We start from the raw sequence: 27,626 nt of genomic DNA, 5'->3' as shown, positions 1-27,626 counted from the left end.
AAGTACTATCATATGTCTGGCTTTGTGAATGGATAGATCAGAGTGAATCCATTTAAATAGGTATCTTATCATTTTAAGGCAAGTTACATTTGGGGTTTTATCACAAAATTGCTTGTTTCACAGGGAACATGTACCTCAGCAACTTTTCTTTAGTATTTAAAAAGAACAAGCTTATTTTATCAGAGCGTCCTTAGTTCTGCAACCATTCCACACAAAAAAATGTATTGAAAAGCGATAGCTAGTTAAAATTTCTCGAAATATCAATTGGGAAAACTTGGAGCCATCTATTTGATTTTTAGTAAAGCGAAAATAAGACTATCAATATGGGGGTTTGAGGGGGGGGGGGGGAGTAGGTTCAGTCTCATCCATTACCTGATACTGAAACCCGAGAACGACGGTAGTTCAGTTAAATATTTTTACTGATAAAAAGACTATATAATACAAAAAAAAAAAAAAAAAAAAAAAACAGCTAAACAGAAAAAAGATTTTTTTTATTATATAATTTTGGAATACCGACAAAGTTAAACGGTTTGACATGAACTGACGTACTTTTGCTGGATTATCGTCAGAAGTTTAAGCTTTTATACATCGATTTTGCAAGCACTTGAGTCGACCTGATCGAGGCACTGGAACCTCAGCAGAAACAGCAACATCATACCCAATTACAGACCAAATGCAAAAAGTGTAAAAAAAACTCAATTACTACAGCCAGCGCATTTTTCCAACACAATATAACTGGCAAAAGAAAAAAAACTTTCTAAAGGAGTTATAAGACCGTATCCAGCGATGGGGGCATGGGGTTTGACCTCCCCCCCCCCTCACCGAAATGTTTGTCCGACTCGTAAAAACGTAACAAAAATGAATATAAACGAATTTTTGTTGCGTTTTTTTAATTTTTTTTTGTAACCCCCCACCCCCCACCACCAAAAAAAAACAATAATAAATCCTGGATATGACTATGAGGAGTTATAATCTTTTAAGAATTAAAATTTCAGTTAAACTCCGGTATCACTTTAAGAAATTTACTAAGTGTGGTTCTATGTCTTAAATAATTCTATGTCTTTAATAATTTTTCACGGGATTAAAATTTGGTGGAGGTAATTACCAGTAAATATATGGAATATGTTTTTATTCTGTAGAATTTCTATTCTTCGAATTCTTATTGAATTAAGGAATTCTAGAATTACCAATCCAGGTTGAACACAAAAATTTATGGAGCTTTAGAACTTGACACATTCTGACATAGATAATATTAACCGGAGTTAAAAAATCAAGTTCGATTTAAGTATGAATTTTAGAATTCTACAGTGTGGTTTTGTTGTTTAAACCTTAATAAATTCTTACAGGATAGACTTGTCCTTCTTCTTCAATGGGAATATTTTCCAAGTTTGGTGGCGCTGGTTCTGGTAATACCGTCCCACTTAACTGAATGACAATTCGTAAGGGTGCTGCATCCTCTTCTTCTAGTTTCTCTTCACCTGACTCTTCAGACTCAATCTGAAGATTCAATGAAATTAAAAAGTAATACAGACAAAATAAAAGACAAATTTAAGTATGATGAAAAGCAAGAGGAAGAAAACCACTGAATAAAAATTGAAACTAAAACACCTGAATTGATCATTAAAAAAAAGAGTAATGAAAAAATATTACCCATTACCAATAATGGATAAAATTTCATTTTTAACTTTGTCACATCGACGAAGTGCCAATGATATAAGCGCCAATATATCATGTAGGTTTTTACACGGTATAAATAAAAAAAAAAAACTTTCCGAAAAATAAGTTTTTCAAAGAAAAGTAAAGGCCATCTTAAACTTAAGCTCAGGAGATACAAATACCTGTTAAAATTCAAAATCAAAACGACCAGAAATTACTATTAAATAATAAATGAAACCAAAAACGAACAGAAATTAAATAAACAATCATAGCAAGAAACATACAACAAGTAATAATATAAATGAATAAATAGATCTTAAAGCGAGTAATACTTAGATTGAATACGAAAATCAAGCTTAAAACGAAAAAAAAATATTTTGCTATTAAACAATAAATGAAACTTAAAACCAACAGAAATTAAATAAACAATCAATGCGAACAAACATACAATATATATTAATGTAAATGAATAAATAAATCTTAAAACGAGTGAAACTTAAATTGAATATGCAAATCAAGTTTGAAAAATAACTACAAACAAAAGTTGGGTATCGCCTCACTGCAGAAGCCTAAAACCAACTGCGTCATTTGCGCCTTACTGAAAACTATATGAGTCTTGAACAGTCTTGGAAAGTATAAACAAAATCAAATTGAATATTAGATATATAATGATATTAATTGTTGAAAGATTCATCAGTTCAAGATTTTTATTCACTGTAATTTTTATTTTCATTTTCAATGCTGTAAGAACTGCAAAAGAATAAATTTGTAATATACGAGTAATTAGTTTTCAGTGAAGTGCCAATGACGCAGAAGGCTTTAGGTTTTTACAGTTAAAGAAGGGGGCAGTATCCAATTTTGTTTGTAGCGAAACTATATTTGTCTTGACCAATCTTGGAAAAAACTAATAAATTAAAGATGTATCATGACATTAATTGCTGAAAGCTCATCAGTTCAAAATTTTACTGTAATTTTAATATTTATTTTCAATATTAAGTACTAAAGAAAACATTTGTAATATAATTCGTTTTCAGTAAAGCGCCAATGACGCAGTATGTTTTAGGCTTCTGCAGTGAGGCGATACCCAAACTCTTGTAGGTAGTTATTTTTATTCGATTCAAACTTGATTTGCATATTAAATTTAAGTTTCACTCGTTTTAAGATTTATTTATTCATTTACATTAATATATATTGTATGTTTGTTCGCATTGATTATTTATTTAATTTCTGTTCGTTTTAAGTTTCATTTATACTTCAATAGTAAAATATTTTTTTTCGTTATAAGCTTGATTTTCATATTCAATCTAAGCATTACTCTCTTTCAAATCTATTTAATCATTTATACTATTAATTGTTGTATGTTATTTGCTATGATTGTTTATTTAATTTTCTGTTCGTTTTGGGTTTCATTTATTCTTTAATAGTAATTTCTGGTCGTTTTGAGTTTGAATTTTAACAGGTATTCGTATCTCCTGAGCTTAAGTTCAAAATGGCCTTTACGTTTCTTTGAAAAACTTATTTTTCGGAAAGTTTTTTTTTTTAAATTAATTTTTGTTAGTTTTTGATTGCAAAAATTTTAAAGTTTTTATGGTAGGGGGGGGGGTTGCTTACTGTCCGATTATTCTTGACTTTAAAAAACTGATCTAGAGCTTTCAATTTAAATAGAATGAGGCTTTTTTCAAAGTCTATACGATTACCTCTGATAAAAACCTTATATATGAACAATAGACAGCTTGCATAACTTGTGGAAAGCGATTAACAACAATGAATGAATTGAAAAAATAGCTCCAATAAGGGGGTTTAGACCATTTCACTTGCTGACACAAAGGGATCACGACTGTTTGGAATTGAACTTAATAGGATTGCCCTTAATAGAATGCCCTGGTGGGTTCTATTGACACCGGATTTTTTCTTATCCGACCTTTGAACTATTTCTAACAAAATGTCTATCTCAAAATTTTTATCAGACGGGTTTTGAAAAAGAAGGGGTGAGGGGGGCTAGCTGCCCTCGGATCTCTTTTGACTATTAAAAAGTGAGCTCGAACTTTCAATATCCAGTCAAAAAGCCCTCTCTGAAGTTCATACGAGCATCCCTTTTATACGAACCATATATACCCCAGGGCATAATATGCAACGCCTGCCCTAGGGCCCTGGGGGTTTTTGATGACACTTTAGTTTTGTTATCTGACTTTCGAGCAATTTGTAGCATAATGAGTATCTCAAACTTTTTATTGGATGCCTATAGGGAAAAAGGGACGTGGGGAGGGGGGGCTAGTTGCCCTGCAATTCTTTTTTAATCTAAAAAACAGAACTAGAACTTTCAATTTCCAATCAAATGAGCCCTCTGAAGTTATCAGAGCCTCCCTTCATTCAGAAACATATCTTTCCCCAGGGCATAACTTACAACACCTGCCCTCGGGCCCTGGGGGGCTGTGTTGGCCCCTGAGTTTTCGTTATATGGTCTTTGAACTATTAAAAAAAAATCTATCTCAAAGTTCTTATCGTTTGGGTTTGAGGAAAAAGGGGCGTGGCGAGGGGGGCTACGTGCCCTCTAATCTCTTTTTACTCTTAAAAAGTAAACTAGAACTTTCAATAACTAATCAAATCAGCCCTCTTTGCAGTTTATACGAGCATCCCTTACAGAAGACCAATATATGCCCCTAGGGCATAACTTACACCGTCTGCCCCCGGGCCCAGGGGGGTTGTGTCGACACCGGAATTTTTTGTTATATGATCTTTGAACTATTTTGAACAAAATAGCCATCTTAAAATTTTTATTGGATGCATTTGGGAAAAAAGGGTTGGGGGGGGACCTGGTTACCCTACAATATCTTTTGACGCCTAAAAAGTGAACTATAACTTTCACTTTCCGATCAAATGAGCCCTCTCTGAATTTTATACGAGCATTCCTTCCATAAGAACCATATATGCCCTCAGGGCATAACTTGTAACCCTTGCCCCTGAAGACAGTGTGGGGGGGAGCGTCCTGCTCAAATATATAATTTCCAGAACTTTCAACTACGTTGAACAAAATGGGTATATCAAAATTTTGATTGGATGTGTTTGGGGAAATGGTGGGCGTGGAAGGGGCGTGAGATGCCTTAGAAACAATTTCAACTATGAAAACGACAACTAGCCATTTAAATTTCCAATCAATGAGCCCTTTCTGAAGTTTCTACGACAACGTTGTCTATACAAAACCTTATATGCCCCCAGGGCATAACTTACAACCCTCGCCCTGAGGGTGGTGGGGGAGTGTCCTCCTCAAAAGCATATTTTCTATCTGGAAATCAACTACGCTGAACAAAATGGCTATCTCAAAATTTTTTTGGGATGTGTGTGGGGGAATGAGGGGCGTGGGGGGGGGTAGTTGCCCTCCAATCATTTTCGACTATTAAAAAGCGCACTAGCCCTTTGAATTTTCAATCGAATGAGTCTTTTTTAAAGTTTCTACGACAACACCTTCTATAAATAGCTTATATGCCCCCAGGGCATAACTTAAAACCCTTGCCATGAGGGTTGTGGGGGAGTGTCCTCCTCAAAATCATATTTTCTATCTGGAAATCAACTACGCTGAACAAAATGGCTATCTCAAAATTTGATTGCATGTGTTTCGGCGAATAATGGGCATGGGGGGGGGGGGGCTAGTTGCCCTCCAATCATTTTCGACTATTAAAAAGGGCACTAGCCCTTTGAATTTCCAATCGAATGAGTCCTTTTTGAAGTTTCTACGACAACGCCTTCTATAAAAACCATATATGCCCCCAGGGCATAAATTAAAACCCTTGCCCTTAGGGTTGTGGGAGAGTGTTCTCCTCAAAAACATATTTGCTATTTGAAAATCAACTATGCTGAACAAAATGACTATCTCAAAATTTTGATTGGATGTGTTTGGGGGAATGATGGGCGTGGGGGGGGGGGGGGGGGCTAGATGCCCTCCAATCACTTTCGACTATTAAAAAGGACAATAGAACTCTCGATTTCCAATCGAATGAGCCCCTTTTGAAGTTTCTACGACGACCCCTTCCAGAGGAAGTGCCGCTGGAAAAAAAAATAATAATAAAAATAATAATAATAATAAATAATAAAACATTGGAGCCGTATGGCCCTTACTATAGGCAACGCTATAGCGTTGCCTCTGAAAGAGGTTTTATTCAAAGATTTTTTTTTTTCATCACTGGTTATTTTTTCCGTTTTGCTCTAGTGGTGCCTTTTCTTTGTTTTTGTAAATCATTATCCAGATCGAACAAGAAGTTATGGCAAACTCTCAATAATGTCATAAATCCTAGTCAATGTCAAATAACCTTTGTTGTATTTTCATCGAAAAAATTGAAAAAAAAATTACATCATCCCCTGCGTTTTAAAAAAACAAACTTTGCCCTCCTTACATTTTTATGAATTGACGCAACTCCCCCTTTAAAGGAATCTACTTTTAGCAAATTAAATAATAACGAAAAAGTCATTTAAAACAACTAGTATCTAGTATTATTTCACCATGGCAATGAAAATCAAATTGGCGGTCTGCTATAGAAGATTTCTCTTTCTGGATAGTGTATTAGCGTATTCTACTCACTAGAGGTCACCAATCTACAATTTGGTCATCTAAAATGATAAATTATTCGCCAATTAAAAGGATGTAAGGTCTCCAGTCCATTTGACAGTTCAAATGATCCAACAGGCCTCTAATGACTCAAAACCACCTGATGACAATGACAATAGAAGTCAATTGGCGGAACAACTTTAGTGTGTTTGTGTCTTTCTTTAATAAGTAATTTCTTTAGTTTTGGTGATTTCGAGATAAACCACCAATGGATTCCATTGTATTTTTGCATATGATAACCCTGCGTGTAGCAGACTAAACGGTTTTAGTTTGTACTTTTCTCGTAGTATAGTAGATACTAAAGTATAGTATCTACTTGTATAAACTAGCATAAGTAGATTTTAAAGTATAAATTTACTTCAACAACTATAAAGTTTTCCTTTTATATAAATATTATATGGTAGAAAATTTACGTTAGTGGATCAGATGCCGAATCAATTAAATTTACAAACATCGGAGAAAATTGTATTAATTCTTATGCACTAATCATATGGTAAAAAAACACAAAAGCTTTTTTCCGTGGTCTTTTGGGCTTAAAGAAAGTGATCATTTAGGTTTTAATACAAAGTTAGCTAAATTGACAGTTGTTTTTTTTACCAAAAAAACTGTCAAAATTTTTTGTTGTTTGGGATATTGATGCTTCTCCTTTTTTCTCTCCTTTTTTCAGTTATTTGCTGACATACAAGGTTTAGAGTCAATCATTTACTCTATAAAAAGAAAAAAAAAATGTGAACTACTGGTTTCAGTTTCGAAACAGCTCGAATTCGGTTTCGAAAACAGCCCTACCTTTTTGGAAACAAGTTCTATATCCATTGGTTCTGCTTCACCTAGATTTTCCTCTTCTTGCTTCACAGCTTCTAAGGTATCTTCTTTGATTTCAACTGGATCGGGGACAACTAAAGTAGGAGTTGAAGGGGTATCTAGCTGCCTGGCTTCTAGTTGCGGAACTTCTTTTTTGGGTTTCTGTAAAATGCCTCCTCCAAAGCATGACAACGATGCATTTTTCGGCTTATGAACCATTCTTAAACAGAACGAAAAGTAACGTTACATCTAAGTAGAACAGTGTAGATAAACACGTTATTTGTTGATGCTGTTTATTTATTCTTAAGATAGAAAAAAATTGTTCAAAAATTAATTCAACTATAAACTTAAACATTAAAAGTAAATGAATCATAATATATGCCCGGAATGCAAAGAAAGGAAAAAAAAGAAAAATAACGAAAAATGAAAAGAAAAAAACACATGCACACTTAGTAAATAAAAAAAATGAAGAACAACTGCTAACCATTGATTATCCGTCGAAAATCAAGCTAAACCCAAGCGTCATGCGCAATAAACAATACAATCAGACATTTTCAACTTGGCCAAGAGATATCCCCCGCACGGAGGCAATAAAAAAATAATAATAAAATTATTTAAAGGTCAATTTTTTTTTACAATTTTTCTGAAGGCACTAAACAAATAACACTTTTTAGCTGATTCAGGCAGAGCATTCCATGTAGCATGAGAGGCAGTTATGGGATTGAAGTCCAATCTGACCGATAGATAGATGGAATTCAAATACTGCCAGAATTACGAAGATGATATGTAGGATGATCGGAGACAAGCGATAAACTAGTTCCTAGGGCCAGAAAAACATTACCGTGTTGTCTAAGAAAAACAAAAGACAAACATGAAAGAATATAAAAAGACTGTAAATTAAGTAACTGCTTGTTAACAGAGCTATGTGTTCCAATAGACCCAGGAAAAATGTACTTGAACTTCCATAAAAGTTCCAAAAATTCTTGATATATCCCTACTGATTAGACTAATTTGATGCCTGAAGGCAAGGTCGTATCCAGGATTTTTGTTCGGAAGGGCGGGGGGGGGGGGATTACAAAGAAAAACTTTAAAAAAACGCATGAAAATGTGTTTATATGCATCTTTGATACGTTTTTACGTGTGGGACAAAAATGTCGGTGGGGGCGGCCCCACCTAGGATACAGTCTCGCCTGAAGGACAGATTATTATCAAGAAGAAAACCTAGGAGCAAGACATACTAATCACTAGTTCTACTGAGAGAACCTCTAGAAAGAATAATTTCCGTTTTTTAGTACTTTTAAAAGCTTCTTATTGTTCTAATTAAACGATTCTTGTGTTTCAGGAATCGTTCTTAAATAATTGGGACAAAATTCAACCTTTAGCGTGAAAAACGAGGTGTTGAGGAGGGGGCACTCCCCTTCATATACGTAATAATTTCTGTTTGTTTTAAGTTTTAATGTTGCTCCTTGCTTTCAGTTGAAAAACTTGTCTTTTCATTTATTCTCTGATCGTTTTTTAAATAATACCAGGAAATCTGGCCCCACCTCCATGGAGAAAGCCCCTCCCCACGGGAATATCTCCGGACAATTCGATCCCGGTTAAAATTTACCCAGGGCAATTACCCTTAACAACTCCACGCGTAAAACTGAGACGGAAAATAGAGAGCAAATAAGTAAACAAGTAAGTTTAACAGATTTGAAATACAATGCTCCTATAACCCCTCGAAAGCCTCCATGGCCAGGGATACAAGGTGAAAAACATAACAAGGGGATACAAGGGGGAAACAAAAACAGAGATACAAGGGGCAAGACACGTAAAAAGAGTTTTGTTTAGGAATTCTGGCAAATTCTCACAATGCATAGTTTTCCCTGACAACATTCATCCCCTGGAAACTTTCCTCCCCATGGAAAATTCCCCAGTGAAAAACCTCCAGCATAAAATTCGTCACCCCCATACGAAAATGTATACATACTTCCCAATAACATATACTATGTGTAAACAATAGGGAAATTGGGGGGGGGGGTAGTCCCCCCAAAGACGAGGAATCTTATTGAAAATTGCACCATCTGATTCAGCGTATCAGAGAACCTTACTGTAGTTTTCAAGGTCCCATCTTTAAAAATGCGGAATTTTGTAGATTTTGTCGAGAGAAAGATCACTGATGCGCGTGTGTGTGTGTTTTCTGTTCTTCCCAGCAATGTTCGTAACGAGGCAATGGTTCTATAAGATTGGTGAGGGCTCATTTGAATGGAAAATAAAAGTTCTAGTCCCTTTTTAAACCACCAAAAATATTGGATGGCAACTAACCCCCCTTCCCACGCCTTTTTCTCCGAAAAGTCATCTGACCAAAATTTCGAGATGGTCATTTTGTTCAATATAGTTGAAAGGTTCAACGACTATGTCTTCAGGGATTACATGACCCATCACAGCCCTCGGAGGAAGGGCCTCAAATTATGAAATTTGCCCATTGTTTACATATAATGTTTGTTATTTGAAAGTATGCCAACATTTTTCAGGGGAAGGGAGGGGGTTTCTAGGGATGGATTTTCTACGGGGAGAATTTCCCATCGGGATGGAAGGGAACGAACCAGGAGAAATTCACACGGGGGGAATTTTTCAGAATTTCTATACGAAATTCATCTTATTTGTCTTACTTTCTGGTTGGTTACCCCATTTTACAAGTGGAGATGCTCTATGGTATTGTTCAGGGGGAATTTTCAGCGGAGTTGGAGTTCTCTGGGTTTTTTTATGTGGGTGGGGATTTCTCACGGGAGAAATTCCCCATGGGGGAATTATCACCAGGAGAAATTCTCCATTGGGGAATTATCACCAGAAGAAATTATCCATAGGGAAATTTTCAGCGGTAGACAAATTTTGCATTGGGAGGGAGGGGAAAAACTTTCCACACAGGGGGCTTTCGGTCATGAACTGAAATAGGATCAGATATAAAAATGCTGAATAAATAAAAAAAAAAAGTTTCTTTTTCATATGAAAGTCTGCTAAGGAGTATTTTTCAAGAGCAATCGACCAATTTTTTTTTTTTTTTAAATTCGGAGCGAGGATGGAATTGTCCTGGCAATTTCACAGGAGGAAGGATTTTACGCGGGAAAAACTTCCTATAGGGGAATTTTTCGTGGGGGGACTTTCGATGGAGGGGGAGTTGGATTTCCTGGGATTATTTGAAAAATGATCAAAAATTAAATATAAAAAAAGAAGCTTTTTCTACTGAAAGTAAGGAGCAACATAAAAACTTAAAACAAACAGATATTACTCCGTATTTAAGGGCTGTGCTAAAGTTCGACCTTTTGTCCCAATTCTTTAAGAACGACTCCAGAAACACAAGGGCCGTTTAATTAGAACCAGAATCTTTTTTTAAAGTACTAAAAGACCTTTGCATGAAGAGAGGGTATAGAAGAGAGACCAGACCCCTTCACATACGGAAATATTTCTGTTCGTTTTAAGTTTTAATGTTGCTCCTTACTTTCAGTAGAAAAAAACGTGCTTTTTTATCTAATCTCTCATATATACTTCACATTTGATCATGGAGTCAGACAAGTTGTTTGATAAGAAAAAGATGCTTAATATTCGACTGGAAAATTGTAAATGGGAAATTTGAAAAGAAACTTGTAAATGTCTGGGGTGGGAGGACGTCATAAAGAAAGATTTAAAAGAAATGGGAATTTCATGGGAGGGTGTAAAAAGGGAGGTGTTGAATAGATTGGGATGGAGGAGGAGCGTGCGTAGCTGTGTTGGCCTCAGGCGGCTTGGTGCTGCGGTGAATTGTTAGCAGTAATAGTAGTAATCTTTCCATAACAGATGTTCGATATTTTAAAAATAAAGTGAACTGAGTGAACAAACTGAGTGAACAATCAAAACAAGATTAAAAGAAATATTTACTGGAACAGTTAAGAATAATTAAGAACATTAAGAGATGATAAAGGCCAGGAAAAATATTAAAAAGTTGCTACATGTTATCCACAGGAATCGTCCAAGGATTCTTTTGGGTACCCTTCTGACTGACCGTATTCCAGACAGCAAACAGTACAAAGAATCTGGTTCTATTTCGATTTCTAGGGCTATAATGAGGGAAAGGTTGAGATGGCTAAGACAAGTTTTGCGGATAAAGGATGACAAATTGCCAAAGATCGGCCTTTTCGGTCATTTATCGAGGGCCCAACGAAAACAAATCGTCCCCAAATAGGATAGGAAGAGGTCTTAAAATGGATTTAAAGAAAATAAGAAATTCTTGGGAGGGTGTAAGGAGGGAAGCTTTGAAATGATTGAGATGGAGGAGGAGCGTATGCTGCTATCTTAGCCTCAGGCGGCTTGGTGCTGCAGTGAGTTGTAAGCAGTAATAGTAGAAAAAAAAAGTAAGAGTTACCTCTGTGCTTTGACACTAAACTTTTTAAAATGTAAAATATGGGCTTACTCAATTGGCTTCTGAACACTAAAGTACAATGGCTTACCTAATGAGTCCTCGTCCGGCTATCAGTCCTAGGCTCCTCAAAGTTGTTTTTTTCATTTCTGACTGCTTTACTTCGGTCTGAACATAAATGAGGGATAGATCCTTTTCATCAGAAACTTCAAAAAGATCCATTTTGTCTGGATTGTCAGCTTTCAGCACTTCCAGTACATCCCAGAGAGTTACTAGAATAACGATTATAATTGAAAATTAGCAAAGAGCATAGGTTTTTGGGGATCTTTTTAAAATTGAATGTAGATCCCTTGGCTTGGAAGCTCCAAAAAATATTCTTTTACTCGTTTTTTTTTATTATTTAACGGCTGTTTCCGTGAGTGTTACAAAAATAGCGATTTTAATCGCTTAATGTTTAAAAAAAGGCGATTTAGAATTTGAATTGCAAATTGGCAATACAAAAAAAGATTAAGAACAATTTTTGTTTTCTGAAATTATGTTTTAGATTGCTTCAGCAACATTATTTATAAAGTAATCTCAAGTATTCATGGTACTGTTGCAAACTGACATAAAAATGTATTTCGTGTGGACTCTGAAATCTAGACGTGACGTAACAACATACGTTAATATGATTATGCCATATTTTTTTTTTTTTGTCTTAAAAAAATGTGATTATCTATCTTGAAATAAAATATACTCCTTTTGTGATTCCCCTATTTTTTTTTTTAATCTTTCGGCGTTAAAATCTGCCTGACGTCACACTTCTAGCTGCTCATTTTAACTACACTATCTTAAGGTTACATTATTAACTTTAGGTTTAAGTGGATTATAAAGCCTGCATAACAACGGTTAATGAAGTAGGAAAATCAATAATAAATATATCCGATATTATTATCGTACAAATTATTTCAAATCTATGCAGTCTAAACATTGATTTGTAGTTGATCTTATGTTGATCAAAGCTGAAATTCGATTATACCAAGTTTTAATGAGGAAATAATAGAGTGGTTGTTTTAAGCCTTGGAAATTTTTTCCTAGAGTCAAAACCTGGAATGAAAAATGGAATTTTAGAAAACCGTCTATAAAAAACTTAGACAAAGTTCTAACGCCAGTATCGAAGACTTTCGTCCATTAGTTCTCGCATTATTTTTATCTTTTTTGTCTTTTTCATCGGCCTTAGGCTAGTTTCTTTGCTAGAACTTTTCTTTTCCCGCAGTTCCTTTTTTCGTGTTTCGTCTTTTTTTCGTCATTTTCGTGACTTGACAGTCATCGTGTTTCCATCTGAACTACTTATGAAACCTCCCCTTATTTTAGATATTACGCATAAAACACAAGTTTTGAACATAATATCTTACCTTAAGCAAGTTTCCCTATCGTACCTCCTAGCCATTGATTTTGCAATTATTCAGTTGTGTCCCCATAACCAGGGGACCCAATATACGTTTTTGTTTTCTTTTTTATGCCTGACGCCTGAAGGCAAGCGAGTATTGAATACAGTTTAAAGAGATTGTATACAATCAGCGGCTTTTATTAAAAGATGCCAAATTGTATGCGTAATTTGAGAAGAATACTGTTTTGTATCACAGCCGGGGGATGGAGATGAAACTTTCACAATTTTTTTGGAGGGAGGGGGCAGGGGCGAGGAGACTTAGAATTTCGTTTTGAAGAAAGGGAAATTTTTTTTTGTTTTTTATCTTCACAAAGAATTTACACTCTATGTATTTTTCTTTCTTTGGCTATTTGTACGTAAAACACAAAAATTGAAAATATTATTACTACTAATTGCCATTTTTTTTAATAGAGATACCCTTTCCATATACTAATTTCCTTTAGTCCCTTTCTAACAAAGATACAGTATGCTGATTTGCGAGGAGCAGTCTTTCATAAAAAAAAAAGAAAACGAATGACAGTAGAATGACCAGAACCCCACCCTCTTCCCCGAACAGTACTCCAAGTAGTACCCGAGATTTTTTACGGGAGGATAGTTGATAAATTTTCTAAAAAAAAAGTCTAAATAATCCACCTTTTCGTGATATTAATTTTAAAAAAATTTCCCACAAAACAAGTTTTTCAAAGAAAAGTGAAGAGCTCCGTTAAGACAAAAATCAACAGAAATAAAGTCAACACAGCCTTCCAAGCGTAAAACTACCACAAATTACCATAAATAAATAAATAAAACTCAAAACGAACAGAAATTACAATAAAAAAAACGAATTAAACTGAAAACGAACAAAAATTAACAAGAGTAGGGCTGACAATCCCCATGCATTCTCAAGACCAGAAAATAATTTGCAATTAAAAAAAAAAAGACCATGGATTGTCAGTTTAATATACATATACTGATATTTATTCCTTAAAGTCTTAATAGTTTTTTTTCTATTTATTAAAGTAAAAAAAAAGTGAAAACATTTGAACTGTATTTTGTTTTCAACAAAGTGCAAATTATGTTCTGGTCTTCAGAATACATGGGGATCATTAACATTACTCATCTCAAAATTTTGGCTATCTAAAAATTTTTATTGGTTGTTTTGGGGGAAATGATGGGGGGGGTGGGAGGGGGGCTGGTTGACCTCCAATCACTTCCAAGTATTAAAACTGGCACTAAACCTTTCAATTTCCAATCAAATTAGCCACTTTCAAAGTTTCTACGACAACTCCTTCTAGATGAAGTGCCCTGGTCTAACACAAACCAAAAAAAAGAATAATAATAATAATACATTATGCCCACATCGTTCTTTACTTAGGCAGCGCTATTGCGCTCTCTGATTTTTTTCTAACCTAAAAAATCCCAATAATCTGCATTTTCAAGCCTTTTGCACGAGAAAGACAAATCGATGTATGGTACAGAATTCGTGTACTTTATGAAAAAATAAACCGTTCCAACAATAAATAGACAGCAGCTTTGATTCCTATCATGATTGAGGAAAGAAAAGAAAAACTCAACTAATGAGAAACATATTATTCAAGTAATTATAATCAGCAATATTGAACTTTACGTCAAGACTTAAAGCGAAAAAGGAGGAAATATTACCATCAGGGTTATGTTCGGAGCTCAATCGTTCGCCTGAAGGTAACTGAATAAACACTTGCACTGATGTCTCTTTTCGTTTCTTTTTAACAGGAACCAATTCCAACTGTGCATTATTTGGTATTTGCTCAAATCTTACAGTTGAATCAGCCTTAAGGACTCTCTTGATGTGCCTTTAAGAGGTATATTTATTTAGAAGTTAACAGAGGTTACTTTTTCTTAAAAATAACACACTTTAGAACCAAAATAAATACAATCTATGGTCCTCTAAACTGACCCAGCTTTTGCGTGTATTTTCTTATTACACTGGATCAAACACAACTGATTACCCTTTTGTCAAAAATACTTTATTACTTTCATTCCCTATATCTCGCTCACTCTTTATTCAAAATTTTGTATAATTGAGGATTACTAACAAAACGAAAGAAGTTCATTTTACCACTTCCAAAGTAGGCCTACCGATACCCCAAGTCTTCAACAGAGCTGAATCATAGCTTTAACATTATTATTTCCCTAGAAGGTAACAATTCGAATTTATTTCTATTCATATTTTTCGGTGTTTCCTTTTTTTCTAAATTCCCTTCTTCAACCAAAAATTTTAACAGTGGCACATAACTAACAAAGCACATAATCATCGCCAACAAATTAGTATTGACTTAGTTAAGATTGATTTATTTCCGATGTGCGTGTGTGTTCTTTTTGTTTTTTTGTTTTTTTCAGTCGTATAGCCTATACTTAAAAAATTCTACTGCAAACTAGAAGTCCAATACCCTTTTAAAAAGCAAAATGACTAGAAGAACCCAAGTACCTCAGCTGACTCGTACGGGACCAGATCAAAGTTTCACAATTGCCATTTTGACTAGAATAATCTAAAGACCCCTAAAAATGTGTCTCATAGGGCGACATATAAAGTGTATTCAAAGGGACAAGGGCCCAAATTATAAACATAGCCCATATAACACAGGCTCTATAAATTCGTTTTAATAGAAAGGTATGCAGGTTAAATGTCACTGAAATCAAAGTCAAACAAGTATTTTCAATATGCAAGCTTGAACGGTCAAAAATCATACCCTTGGCCCCTGCCATCTCAGTCATCATTTCTTCATCAAAATGATATCCTGTGCTTGTTTATTGAAAATGTAAGGCTAAATGTGCTGCATATACGACCAAAACGAGAACAACAGAGTTAAATGATGTATTTTTTACCTGTACGGTCCTGAAACTAAGGCACTTCGGAAGACGGAGGAGGATGTGTTAGATCTTTTCCAGCAGAGTTGTCTAGACACAGCTTTGAGTACCGTTTGACTGACCGTATATTAAACAACAAGTTTTCGAAAAATGTGGTTTTATCCCGCTTTCTTGGGCTATGATGAGAGAAAATGGCTAAGACATGTTTTGCCGATGAAGGATGAGAGACTACCACAGATGTTTCTTTTCTGCCGTCCATCTGGAGCCAGGGAAAGGAGTCCGTCCCCGAATCAAGGGGTGGGAAGAGGCCCTTGGAAGGAAGGATTTAAGGAAATTGGAACTCTCTGGTACCAGGGTTCAGCAGTGAAGCAATGAACAAACTGATGTGGATGAAACGCATACGTAGCTGAATTGGCTTCAGGCAACTTGATGCTGCAGAACCACCGCTTCACAAATATAGACAAGTTGTATTGATTTTTACTCACGATCATGAATAATTAAACATTTTCAAGATCGTATGACTGTCCTAAATCAAAACCCACAACGTGTATATACCGCAAATTATATTTTATTTCCACAAAAAAGACTTACAAGGACTTTTGAACTCACGGATTACAAAATTCGACCAACTATTGACAAATAGAGGTCCAAAATAAACAAAAGGTTCATGTGCACATTTCAAAATGATAGTTTTGTCACACCTTGCAAAAATAAGAATCATGTAAGGATTTTCTATGTGTGTAACTAGGCGACCAACAGTTGGGCCCTTGGGTCTGTTTTCTTTCTAGACACCCTCTCCTTCATCTGAAATTTGAATATTTAGAAATACGCTACCCCTTTCGACTAATGATCAACCACTGATTATTTGGGTTAGGCCCTAAATGGTCAAACGATAATAATTAAAAAGCATTAAGATCATAGCACACTTACAGCATATCTTGCAAAGGATGTTTACTTCCGATCAGAACTGTTGTTTAGTAGTATGAGATTATTCATTGCAAATCCGAGGCTAACACTGCTATGGAGAAATCCAAAATTAGAATGTAAAATTTTTGAACATTTTTTATATTTAACAAACGTTTCTTTTTATTTCTCCCAAATGCGGTATTTAAAAAGTTCTAAGCTTGTTGATTAAGAATCGGAGGCTTACATTGTAATGTTAAAGTGTAAACAATAAAAACATTAAGTACATATTTCATAAATTTGGATTTTGTTAAAAACCAGATTCACGTAAAAAATTTTAATCTTTCTGATTAGAGGGCATACTGGGTCGATACGGTTTATACCTTGGGTCTTTAGACCATTTTGGCTACACTTACATTAAAAAAAAAGAAAATATTGATTATTTTTCTTGAAATCGAACACTTTCAATTATGTTCTTTTTTTTAAATTTACTCATTATCAGAAAGGAGCTAGACTTAAGACAGCCCTTGCCAAAGGCACCAATTCACGAAAATTTAGAAGGGGGGGCAATGATTTTTTTCAATTTTTAATGAAGATAAAAGAGTAATTTTAAAATTCTAGAGAGAAGCAATTTTGTTTTTCTCGATTTTTTTCCAACGAAAATATCAAAAACAGGTATCCTCTAAAATCTAAAAAAGAGCAATACGATTTAAAAGGGGTAATTGTCCGCCCCTGCCAATTGACACCCCTCGGTATCACCATGAAATCAAGTTCTCACCAAGAATACGTCATTTTGAAAACACCTCTATTGCTTTTATTAATCTGTCACTCAAGTAACCACGCCTCCAGCAAAAAGCAGAGTAAATCCATTGGTTGATCCCTAATCACATTGTGAATGAAATTATTTAGAATGATTAAAACATAATTATGCTCAAATACTTTACAACAAATGCACTTACTTAAGATCAAACTGGCACGGCTCATAACTGTATTTGGCACAAGCTTGTTCAATAATCTAAAAAGAAAAAAAATACAGCAGCGTAGTTGACTTCAATGTTTGCAAGGTAAAGATTGGAGGAACTGTAAATTGTAGCCAGTGAGTGGATATCCCTTCTTTGCAATAATCTCAAAAGAAAAAAACTCAGTGTCCCAGAAGTGTTGCTTCTTTTCTTCTGATAGATGTTCGCTCAATAAGAGGATTTCCAAATATGTCTTTAGTTAATTAAAATAAAAATTACAAAAGAAGTTTTCAAAGAAAAGTAAAGAGCTACATCAAACCTAAGACGAGAGAATATAGAGTCAAATAATAGTTCAAGTGTAAAACGAAAATAAATCACTATCACTAAATAAGTGAACCTGAAACGAAAAAAAATTACAATGAATAATCAAGCTAATTTTAAAACTAGCAGAAACTACTACAAGCAGGAGTAGAGCTATGCCTTCTAAAGATAAGATTGTCACTTGCGCTTTACTTAAAACGATTCTTTATTCGAGTAGTGAGTTTTTATTTTTCATAGCAGCAACAACAAAAAAGAAAATTATTACATTTACCAAGATTACAAAAAGGACCTAATAAAATGCAGACTGGAAGTTAAACCTATTGATGTTCATTCCTTAGAGTCTCAGAAATTTTTATTTATTAAAATTACAAAAGAAAAGGCATTTAAAATGAATTTTATTTACAGTAAAGAGGAAATGACTTTCTGTTTTACCAGGCATAGAGGGAGTTAGCAGCACTAAGCCTGTTTGTGGTAATTTCTGTTCGTTTTACGTTTTATTTGATTATTTAATGTAATTTCTGTTCGTTTTCCGCTTGAATTACTATTTGACTTTATTTCTGCGTGTCCTGGGTTTAATATCGCTCTTCATATTTCTTTGTAAAACTAATTTTGTAGATATATTTTTTTTAGTTTAAAATGTAGCCTATTTTGTTTTCAGTAAAGTGGAAATGACGTTCGGGTTTTTTTAAGGCACAGGAGGCGTTAGCCCTACACCTCTTTGGGATAGTTTTTTGTTCGTTTTAAGTTTAGTTTGATTATTTATTGTAGCCAAGTTTCTTTTCGCTTTACACTTGAATTACTATATGACTTTATTTTTGCTCCTATTTAATGTCGCTCCTAAATTTCTTTGTAAAACCTCTTTGCAGACTAGGTTTTTTTTATTTTTAATCAATTTCTCTCCGTTTTAATTGACATATTTTTTTAACGGCTAAAAAAGGAATGTTTGTAAAACTTTTTACGTTTTTCAAACAGTTCGTGGTAACGAACTGTAAGCAAGGAGCGACCCGGCTCAATAGTAACCGAAACGCTGAAAAAACAGAACTTTGGTACCAAAAGTTATATCAAACGAGTCGGCTTATTATGCTGATTTTCAATATATAAGTTTCATTAACGGTTTAACTCGGCTTAACTTCATTAACTCACCCAATAACGGCTACGAGGCTAAGAAAATTTGCCTGATTTTCGAAAAAAGGGGGAGTCACCCCCTAAAAGTCATAGAATCAGATTCAGCATATCAGAAAACACTACTGTAGAGGTTTCAAGCTCCTATCTGCAAAAATGTGGAATTTCGTATTTTTGGCCAGAAGAAAGATCACGGATGCGTGTTTATTTGTTTTAGTTTTTTTTTTCTTTCCCCAGGGGTGATCGTATCGACCCAGTGATCCTAGAATATAGTGAGAGGGCTCATTCGAATGGAAATTAAAAGTTCTAGTGCCCTTTTTAAGTAACCGAAAAGATTGGAGGGCAACTAGGTGCCTCCCCGCCCCTTTTCCCATAAACCATCGGACCAAAATTTGAGATAGCCATTTTGTTCATCGTAGTTAAAAAGTCCAATCACTATGCCTTAGGATATAACATGACCCCCGCCCCAACCCACATACCCAGGGGAAAGGCCTTTCAGTTATAAAATTTGCCCACCATTTGCGCAGAGTATTTGTTATTGGGAAGCAAGCATACATTTTAGGGTGGGAGGGGGATGAATTTGCTGCTGGGGTTTTTCCACGGGAAAATTTTCCATTGGGGGAGAAGTTTCCAGGGAGGAACTTGCCAGGAGAAATTATACACTGGGGGAATTTGCGTAAATTCCTATACAAAATTCTTATTATATGTCTTGCTTTCTCTTTCCTATCTCAATTTTAGGCTTGAAGTTGTTAAGGGTAATTGTCCTGGGTAAATTTTCACCGGGATTGAATTGTCTAGAGGACATTTCTCCATGGAGGTGGGGCCAGATGTCCTGGGATTATTTAAAAAACGATTAGAAATTAAATAAAAAAAACAAACAAGTTTTACCAACTGAAAGTAAGGAGCAACATTAAAACTTAAAACGAACAGAAATTATACCCTTATACCCTTAGGCGTTCCTAAGGTAAATTATACCCTTAGGCGTTCCTGAGATACTACAGATACGTTCTTTTGACCATCTGGATGCACATAATGTATTTTAATTCAGTTCAATATACTCTTCAATATACCTAAGAAGATTTAGCTTAATAACCTCAGACATTCTTAGATATAGCATATACTCCTTATTGACAGCCTGGATAGTTTCTTTATTCCCTATTGACAGCCTGGATAGTTTCTTTTAATTTACTTCAACATCCCCCTCAAAATGCCACGGAAGCTTCATATTAATACACTTAGCTGTCCCTTAGATATCGCAGATACGCACTTTGAAATCCTTGGATGCACGCATTGTCTTTTGACTTAGTTCAATAGTTGAAGTAGCAATAGTAGCTGAAGTAGAAACAGTACCAGCAGTAATAGCAGCAGAAGTAGCGGTGGCAGTCGTAGTCACAGTTTTAGTAGTAGTAAAAGCGTTCGCAGTCACAGTCACAAGTAGTCGTGGTCGCAAATATTCAGAGCCAAAAGTATTTGCAGTCCTAAGTAATTTCAGTCGCAAGTTGTCACGATCATATTTGCGATTAGTCACAGTCACAGCTAGTCATAGTCACAAGTAGCCAACATCGCAAGTAATTGGAATCACAGTCAGAAGTAATCGCAGAAATAAGTAGTCCCAGTCACAGTCGCAAGTAGTCGCAATCACAAGTAGTTGCAGTCACAACCATACGTAATTTTAGTCAAAGAAAGTAGTCAGATCCACAGTTGCAACTAATTGCAGTCACCAACACAAGTAGTCCAAGTGAGTCACAAACCGTCACAGTCACAAGTTGTCAAAATTGCAAGTAGTTGCGAATTGTTGCAGTCACATTTGCAAGTAGTCAGAGTCGTTGTAGTAGTAGTAATAGTAGTAGTAGTAAAAGTATAAGTAATTGTAGTAGCCTGGTAGTAGCAGCAGCAGAAATTGCAGTAGAAGTTGTATTAGTAGTAATAATATAAGTAAAAGTAGTAACAGCAGTAGTAGTAATAATAGCAATAACAACAATAATAGCAGCAGTAGTAGTAGCAACAACAATACTAGTAGTAGTGGTAATACTAGCAGTAGTAACAGTAATAAGCAAATAGCGTCTTTTGGTTGCTTCAACACCCCTCTCAACATGCCCTGAAAGTTTCAACTTAATACCCTAAGCCGTTCTTGAGATATTGCTGATACGTTCTTTATACATTCTGCATAAACACTGTGTTTTATATCTCTCTTAATATTCTTTGAAAGTTTCACCCTTTTAACCTTAGCATTAGTAGTAACAGTAGCAATAGCAGTAGTAGCAGTAGCAGTAGTTTGCATATAGTGCCATTTGGTTAGTTCAATATTCCCCTCAATATGCCCTTGAAAGTTTCAACTTAATACTCTAAGCTGTTCCCGAGGTAGTGCTAGTACGCCATTTCGACAGCCTGCATGCACAGAGTGTGCTTTGGTTTAGCTCAACATCCCCCTCAATGTGCCCTGAAAGATTCAACTTAAGACTCTAACCTGTTCCTGAGATATTTCGATACTTCTTTTTAACAACCTGCATGCGCAGAGTGAGTTTTTATTTAGTTAAACAACCCCCTCAATAATCTCTGAAAGTTTCATATTGATACTCTTAGCCTTAGTAGTAGTAATAATAGCATTAGTAGTAGCAGTGTAGGAATCTGAAATATCTTAGGAATGGCCCAAAGGTATTAGCTTGAAACTTTTTGGGCCACTCCTAGTACTACAACTACTGCGGCTGAAACTTTGACTAGCCTAGTTGCGACTGTGACTACTTGCGACTGCAACAAGTTGTGAATGATTCTACTTGCAACTACTTTCAAGAAATCTTGAGGAGGATGTTGGACAAAATCAAAACGTACTAAGTACATGCTGGATGTCAAAAGGGCGTATCAGCAATATTTAAGGAAAGGTTGAGGGTATTAAGTTAAAACTTCCAGGGCATGTTTAGGGGGATGTCGAAGAGTGATCAGAGGACAAACAGCATCCCTTACCCTTTTTAGATACCTCCTATTAACACTGATAGACATTTTGAAAAGCTTTTTTGTTAAAATAGTCAAAAGATCTGATAATTATGCCTCCAGGGATGCTGTGGCTCCCACAGCCCCAGGGCAAAGAATGCATATCATGCGATTCACTGCTTTTTTACATGCAGGATTTATCATTGGGAAAGGGGAAATGTTTCATCCTCGATGTGTCCGAACAGACTAAGATTATGAAAGTGCAATTTCAGGGATTGTTGAACTAAATCAAAAGACACTTTGTACATCCAGGTTATCAAAAAGGCATACAAGAAAAAAAAAATCTTAGGAACAAGTAAGAGTTTTAACTTAAGACTTTCAGGGCCACTACTACTGCTATTGTGACTGCAACTGCGAGTACTTGCGACTGCAACTAATTATGACTACTACTGCAACCCAGACTAAGATAATTTGCGACGGCGACTAGTTGCAATTGTGACTGCTTACCACATTGACTACTTTTGACCTCATTGGCAACTACTTACGACTGTGACGGCAACTGCTTGCGAAATGGACTACTTTAACGTACGACTACTTTCAGGAAATATTGAGGGGGACATTGAACATAATCAAAACACACTATGTGTATGCTCGTTGTCAAAAGGGAATTTCAGCAACATCTCAGGGATGACTGAGGGTATATAGCTGAAACTTTCAGGGTATGTTCAGGGGAATGTTCAAAAATGATCGAAAGGCACCAAGCCCCTGCCCCAATTACCCTACTTAGATGTCCCATCCCCAAAACTGATCGAAACTTTGTTAAGGTGAAATTTCAGGGACTGTTGAGGGGGATGTTGAACTAAATCAAAGCACACTAAGTGCATGCTGGTTGTCAAAAGGGCGCACAAGCAATATCTCTGGAATGCATGAGGGTATTAAGTTGAAACTTTCAGGGCATGTTGAAAAGTGCTTAGAGGTCGAAGCACCCCCTTGCCCTCCTAGATGCACCATCCCTCTCCTCCTTCAACACTTATCAAAATTCTCAAATAGTCACTTTGTTCAAAATAGTCAAAAGATCTAACAATTAAGCCTTTAGGGATGTCATGTCCCATACAGCCCAAGGGAAAAGGGTTATAAACTATGCAATCTGACAATTCTTTACACACAGGATTTACCACCAGGAAAGGCGGGGGAATGTTAGGTCATGGGTGTGTTGCAAAGGGCTAAGGGTAATAAAATGAAACTTCAGGGAATGTTGAGGAGGATGTTACACTAAATCAAAATATTCTATGTGCATCCAGGTTATTAAAATGGTGCATCAGCAATATCTTAGGAGCAGCAAAAGGTATTAATTTGGAACTTTTAGTACTGTAAAACTATTTCTGCAACTGCGACTATTCGCGACTGAGGCAAAGGCAACTTGCAACTACTTGTTACTTAGACTATGACTACTTGTGACTGGGACTGCAACTACTTATGACAGTTACTGGATTTGCAACTGCTTGTCACTGCGACTAATTGTGGCTGCAGCTGCGAAAACTTGCATCTGCAATTAAGACTATTTGAGACTTTAACTACTTGTGACTCTGACTGAGGCTGCTTACGAGTACAACTGTCACCGCTTGCGACTATGACTCCTTGTGACTGTGAAGACTTGCGACTGTGACAACATGCAACCGTGACTACTTGTGACTTTGAACAGCCCTTATTTATACTAAACAAAAGTTAGAAGACAGCAACTATGCTGGTTTGGGCACGCCAAGAAAATAGAAATTCGACTATCCAAGAGCTCACATGAAGAGACTGTTAAAGGGCGTCGACCAAAGGGAAGACCTCGTATGAAGTAAATAGACAGCTTTGATTGGCAGCATATCACCCACCTATTCAGAACTGCACCTGGCAAAACAGCATATTGAGCACTGGTCCACCAAATTTCGAGAGTGGAATTCCAGTCTGGTCTTGAAATGTCCTAAGACTGTCATTCTACGGGCCTTCCTCTTGGTTGTTTCAAGCCACTACTGATTGGGTCAATTAGATTCCCTCAATTCTCTGGAGCCACTTAGATTGAAGAGTATCAAGGTGGTGCTGGACAGCTGTAGTTGCAGGCCAAATCTCAGGTCCATGCAGCAGGATCAAAGAGACTGAAGCTCTAAAGATCTGTATTTATAAAGATCCTAGCTTTCTTTATCATCAGCTTCTTCCAAACATGGCTCAGCATAGCAAAGACAGCAGAGACCTTGGCAAAGCGGGCAACAACTTGGTGGTTGATGCAGCCATCCAAACATACAATAGAACCAATTTTAGTGAAATTGTTGACCACTTCAATTTCGTCTCATGGTTATTGAGTATTTTGATTTGTTGGCATAAGACTTTGGCTGCGATATCATGACTTTCAGTTAAAGGATAGTCCAGTCCTAGCAGCTTCCTCCTGAAACATGTTCACAGCCTAGAGTAGCTGTGACTTGGAGTTGGAATCCAATGCTATGTCATCAGCAAAGTCACAATATGTGTCAGCTCTGTCCCTGTACTTCATTCAAAAGCTCTGCTTACAGATTGTGCATGCCACAGCATGGTCTATAATGAAACTGAATAGCTCAGGAGCAACTGAGCAACCTTGCCTGACTCCTATTATTAATGGAAAGAATCTGCTGCATCTACTGCTTACTTTCACACAACTCTCAGTCTCTAGATACATGGGCCTGAGTAGGTGAATACATTTTGAAATGGGGTCAGTATTTGAAAGGATATTTCCTAGGAGATTTTGTTCAATAGACTCAAATGCTACCTTGAAATCAACACAATAATAACATATTTATTAAAGAATTGTTAGTAAAAACAATTGTATGAAACAATTTAGTATGAATCTTTGAAGTTGCTATGCTAATAATAATAATAATAATAAGAAGAAAATAATATTACCTGTGCAACTACTGTATTCGGTCCTACTTTCACATTAACTCTTCGCCCATTAGGACATAGGACAGTCACTGAACTCATCATTAGGAAAATATCTATAAAAAAAAAATTCATGTACAACACTTCCTATAAACCCAATGTCAATATTTTCCTTACTACAGGGTAATATCAATAATCCAAATTGTAAGTGAAATCCCTAAAATTAGTCCTTAATTTCCTTTCAAAATACTCTTTCTCTTCCATTTAGCTTCCTAATGTAAAAATAAAACTTCATACTCAGGGTTCCACAAATCTCATTCACATAAATATCTGCCTTGCTATTTTGGAAAAGAAATCCCAACAGAATGATGCCAGAACCACTAGAAACTTAATTGCAAGTGACAGATTCAGACACCAAGTCTCAGGAAGTTTAGTTTTTTGGGGCCTAGCAAATAAAGTTTTCTTTGTATTCTCTGTCAGTTCTTTAGTGGTTATGCCCTGAGATCACCAAGAAAGCCCCCTTTTTAATGGTACTGTGCCTCCAGATAGAATGAAAATATGGCATTTTATATATAAACTAAATTTGGTCTGTAGGTTTATCCATTTGGAACTTGAAGTGCCTTGAAAATGCAGATGTAACCTGAAGATGGAATTCCTAGAGGGAAGTATTTGATTTCATAGGCAGAATTGCTCCAAAGCCACTCTTTATGCCAGGGTATATAAGATTATTCAGAGTTTTAACAGGTTATTACATAGTAAGGGTAGATCAACTCAAGAATTGATATTTAGTTGTTCCTAAAAGGTTAATTCATATAGCTCAACTACTTCCTCTGAGATATTAAAAAAATGTTATAATTGCTACAGAACTATTATTTTTGTTGGTAAGAGCAAATAAATGCAACATTTCAGGAGAAGATTTCCTAGTGGCTTCCTGAGGCCCCTCCAATTAATACATGTTCAGAGAGATTAGAATCATCCTTCTTTAAGAAGGTAAGCTTTCATCAATGCAAATAGTCAATAAATCCAGGTCAGTAAATTATCTACAAATTGAGTGCTAGGACTTATTTGAGGAGGGCTTCATTTTTGAATATGTGATATCTCGATGTGAGTTCAACTGCTTTCTCTGAAATATTGAAGTAAGTTCATTTTGCTTCAATTTGGTATTTGATTTGTTTGAGTGAATTAGTGTAAAGTTTCAGCAGACCAATAGATTCCTGTGATCCATTCAACAAACTTATGTTAAGGTCCTTTCAGATTAGGATCTTTTTATTAGAGGCTAAGCTCTAATCCATTTGAATAAGTCTAAATCTAGCTGAAACTACCTTTGCCTGAGTTACTAACAAGTAAGCCGCTAAGGAGGGGGAGGGGCCCTCCCACCAAATTTACAAGGCATTAACATGCAGTGCTGACACCTTGGAGCTTTGACATCTTAATTTAGTTTAGGTGTCTGCATTTGTTGGAAAACTGGGCGATTGTGTTAGCACACTCTTCATGTCCCCCTCCAAAATCAAAACTTTAGCTTTGCCTCTGGTTACTACTATTTCTTAGTGTTTTCTTTTATTTATTTATATTTCCTAGGCCAGGGCTATCTGGGACCATCCAGGAAAGGAAGATAGGGTGTATTATCAGAAAAGAAACCACAGTGTTTGGAAAGATCATAAAATATAAAACCTAATGGCAATGATTTTGTTTTATTGCATTTTTCCTTTAGATATGGTCAGCCACAAAATTTTAACTAGAATGTAAAGCAAAACCTAGTACTAGCCCTAAAACTAGCTGGGGTAAATCATGACCTTTTAGTAGCTAGTTACTTTAATAGACTGGGCCTATTTAGCAAATTGGTAGCTAATTTGGTGCAAGACTTCTTTTTTGAACAAAGTGTTGATGGATGATTCTGATGAATTAATTTACAGTGAATAAATCCCAATTGTCAAATTTTGTGAAATAATAAAAGACCCAGTCCATAAATAATAAAGTCCTATATACCAAAGTGTTCAGGAAAGTCTAATCTATCAAAAGAAATTGACTGGAAAACAAAATATCTATCTATTCCCCACATATTGGGTACTTCATTTGCCATACAGTCCTGCCATCTATTAACTAGAGTTCCTTAAGTTATTTTAAACTCTTCTTCTTCTTCTTCTTCTATTTAACAGCAGGCAGGCTTTTCAGTAAAACTATTTAGCCCTTTTCCTTTTGCTTCACTCTGTGGGCTACAGAGCTACTGGCTTGATTGCCTCATATTTGTTAGATATATTCAGATATCTTTCAGCAGATCTTTCGACTCTAGGAGTTCAAATATAAGATGATAGATGTCGATTTCTATGCTCTGTGTGCAGGTATAGTTGGCTAGGCTCTTGGCTGATAGTGGGATTTTGTGGTGTTTGAAGTATTTAACAGTTTAGAAAGCAAGGTATGTTGTGCAGACGTCAGCATATTACATTCAAATAGGCAATGGCCAATTGTTTCATTATTCATATTACAATGCCTGCAAAGAGGGGACAGGGGAATTGAACCACTTGAATTAGAAAACTTATATGAGAATGCAAGGAAATTTAGTCCATTTGTTCCAGAACGAAATCTATGATAAATTTTAGAAAGATACTTATTGGGGAAGGGGGAAAGGATAGGATTAATCTTATTAAAATTAACATCTGATAGCCTCCATCGGTGAATATCTCTAATTGGGATTGGTCTCCCACTTGGCTGGTCAATATTTATAGCATTTTTTGCTATTTCATCAACCTGATGATTACCACTTATGCCAGAGTGGCTAGGAATGTAGTGAAAGTAAGTTTTTATGCCACTTGA

General features: G+C 35.7%; 1 protein-coding gene across 1 annotated transcript in view; it reads right to left on the bottom strand.

Annotated features, from left to right (window-relative positions):
- The window catches only part of LOC148946128 (tether containing UBX domain for GLUT4), a 75,637-nt gene that overhangs the window by 23,350 nt on the left and 24,661 nt on the right, over positions 1–27,626 (bottom strand). The window contains exons 2-7 of the mRNA XM_089097615.1: positions 24,840–24,931; positions 17,550–17,605; positions 14,503–14,672; positions 11,524–11,704; positions 7,043–7,277; positions 1,345–1,497 (exon numbers count right to left, since the gene is read on the bottom strand). Coding sequence (XP_088953741.1) covers positions 1,345–1,497; positions 7,043–7,277; positions 11,524–11,704; positions 14,503–14,672; positions 17,550–17,605; positions 24,840–24,920 — 876 coding nt within the window. The 5' untranslated portion in view covers positions 24,921–24,931. The remainder of the gene's footprint in view (positions 1–1,344; positions 1,498–7,042; positions 7,278–11,523; positions 11,705–14,502; positions 14,673–17,549; positions 17,606–24,839; positions 24,932–27,626) is intronic.

The sequence above is a fragment of the Artemia sp. Qi Xiang Cuo genome, chromosome 12 (genome assembly GCF_049724085.1).
Source record: "Artemia sp. Qi Xiang Cuo chromosome 12, ASM4972408v1, whole genome shotgun sequence".
NCBI lineage: Eukaryota > Metazoa > Arthropoda > Branchiopoda > Anostraca > Artemiidae > Artemia > Artemia sp. Qi Xiang Cuo.
Note: the sequence above shows the minus strand (reverse complement) of the source record. Positions and strands in the feature narration are given on the sequence as shown.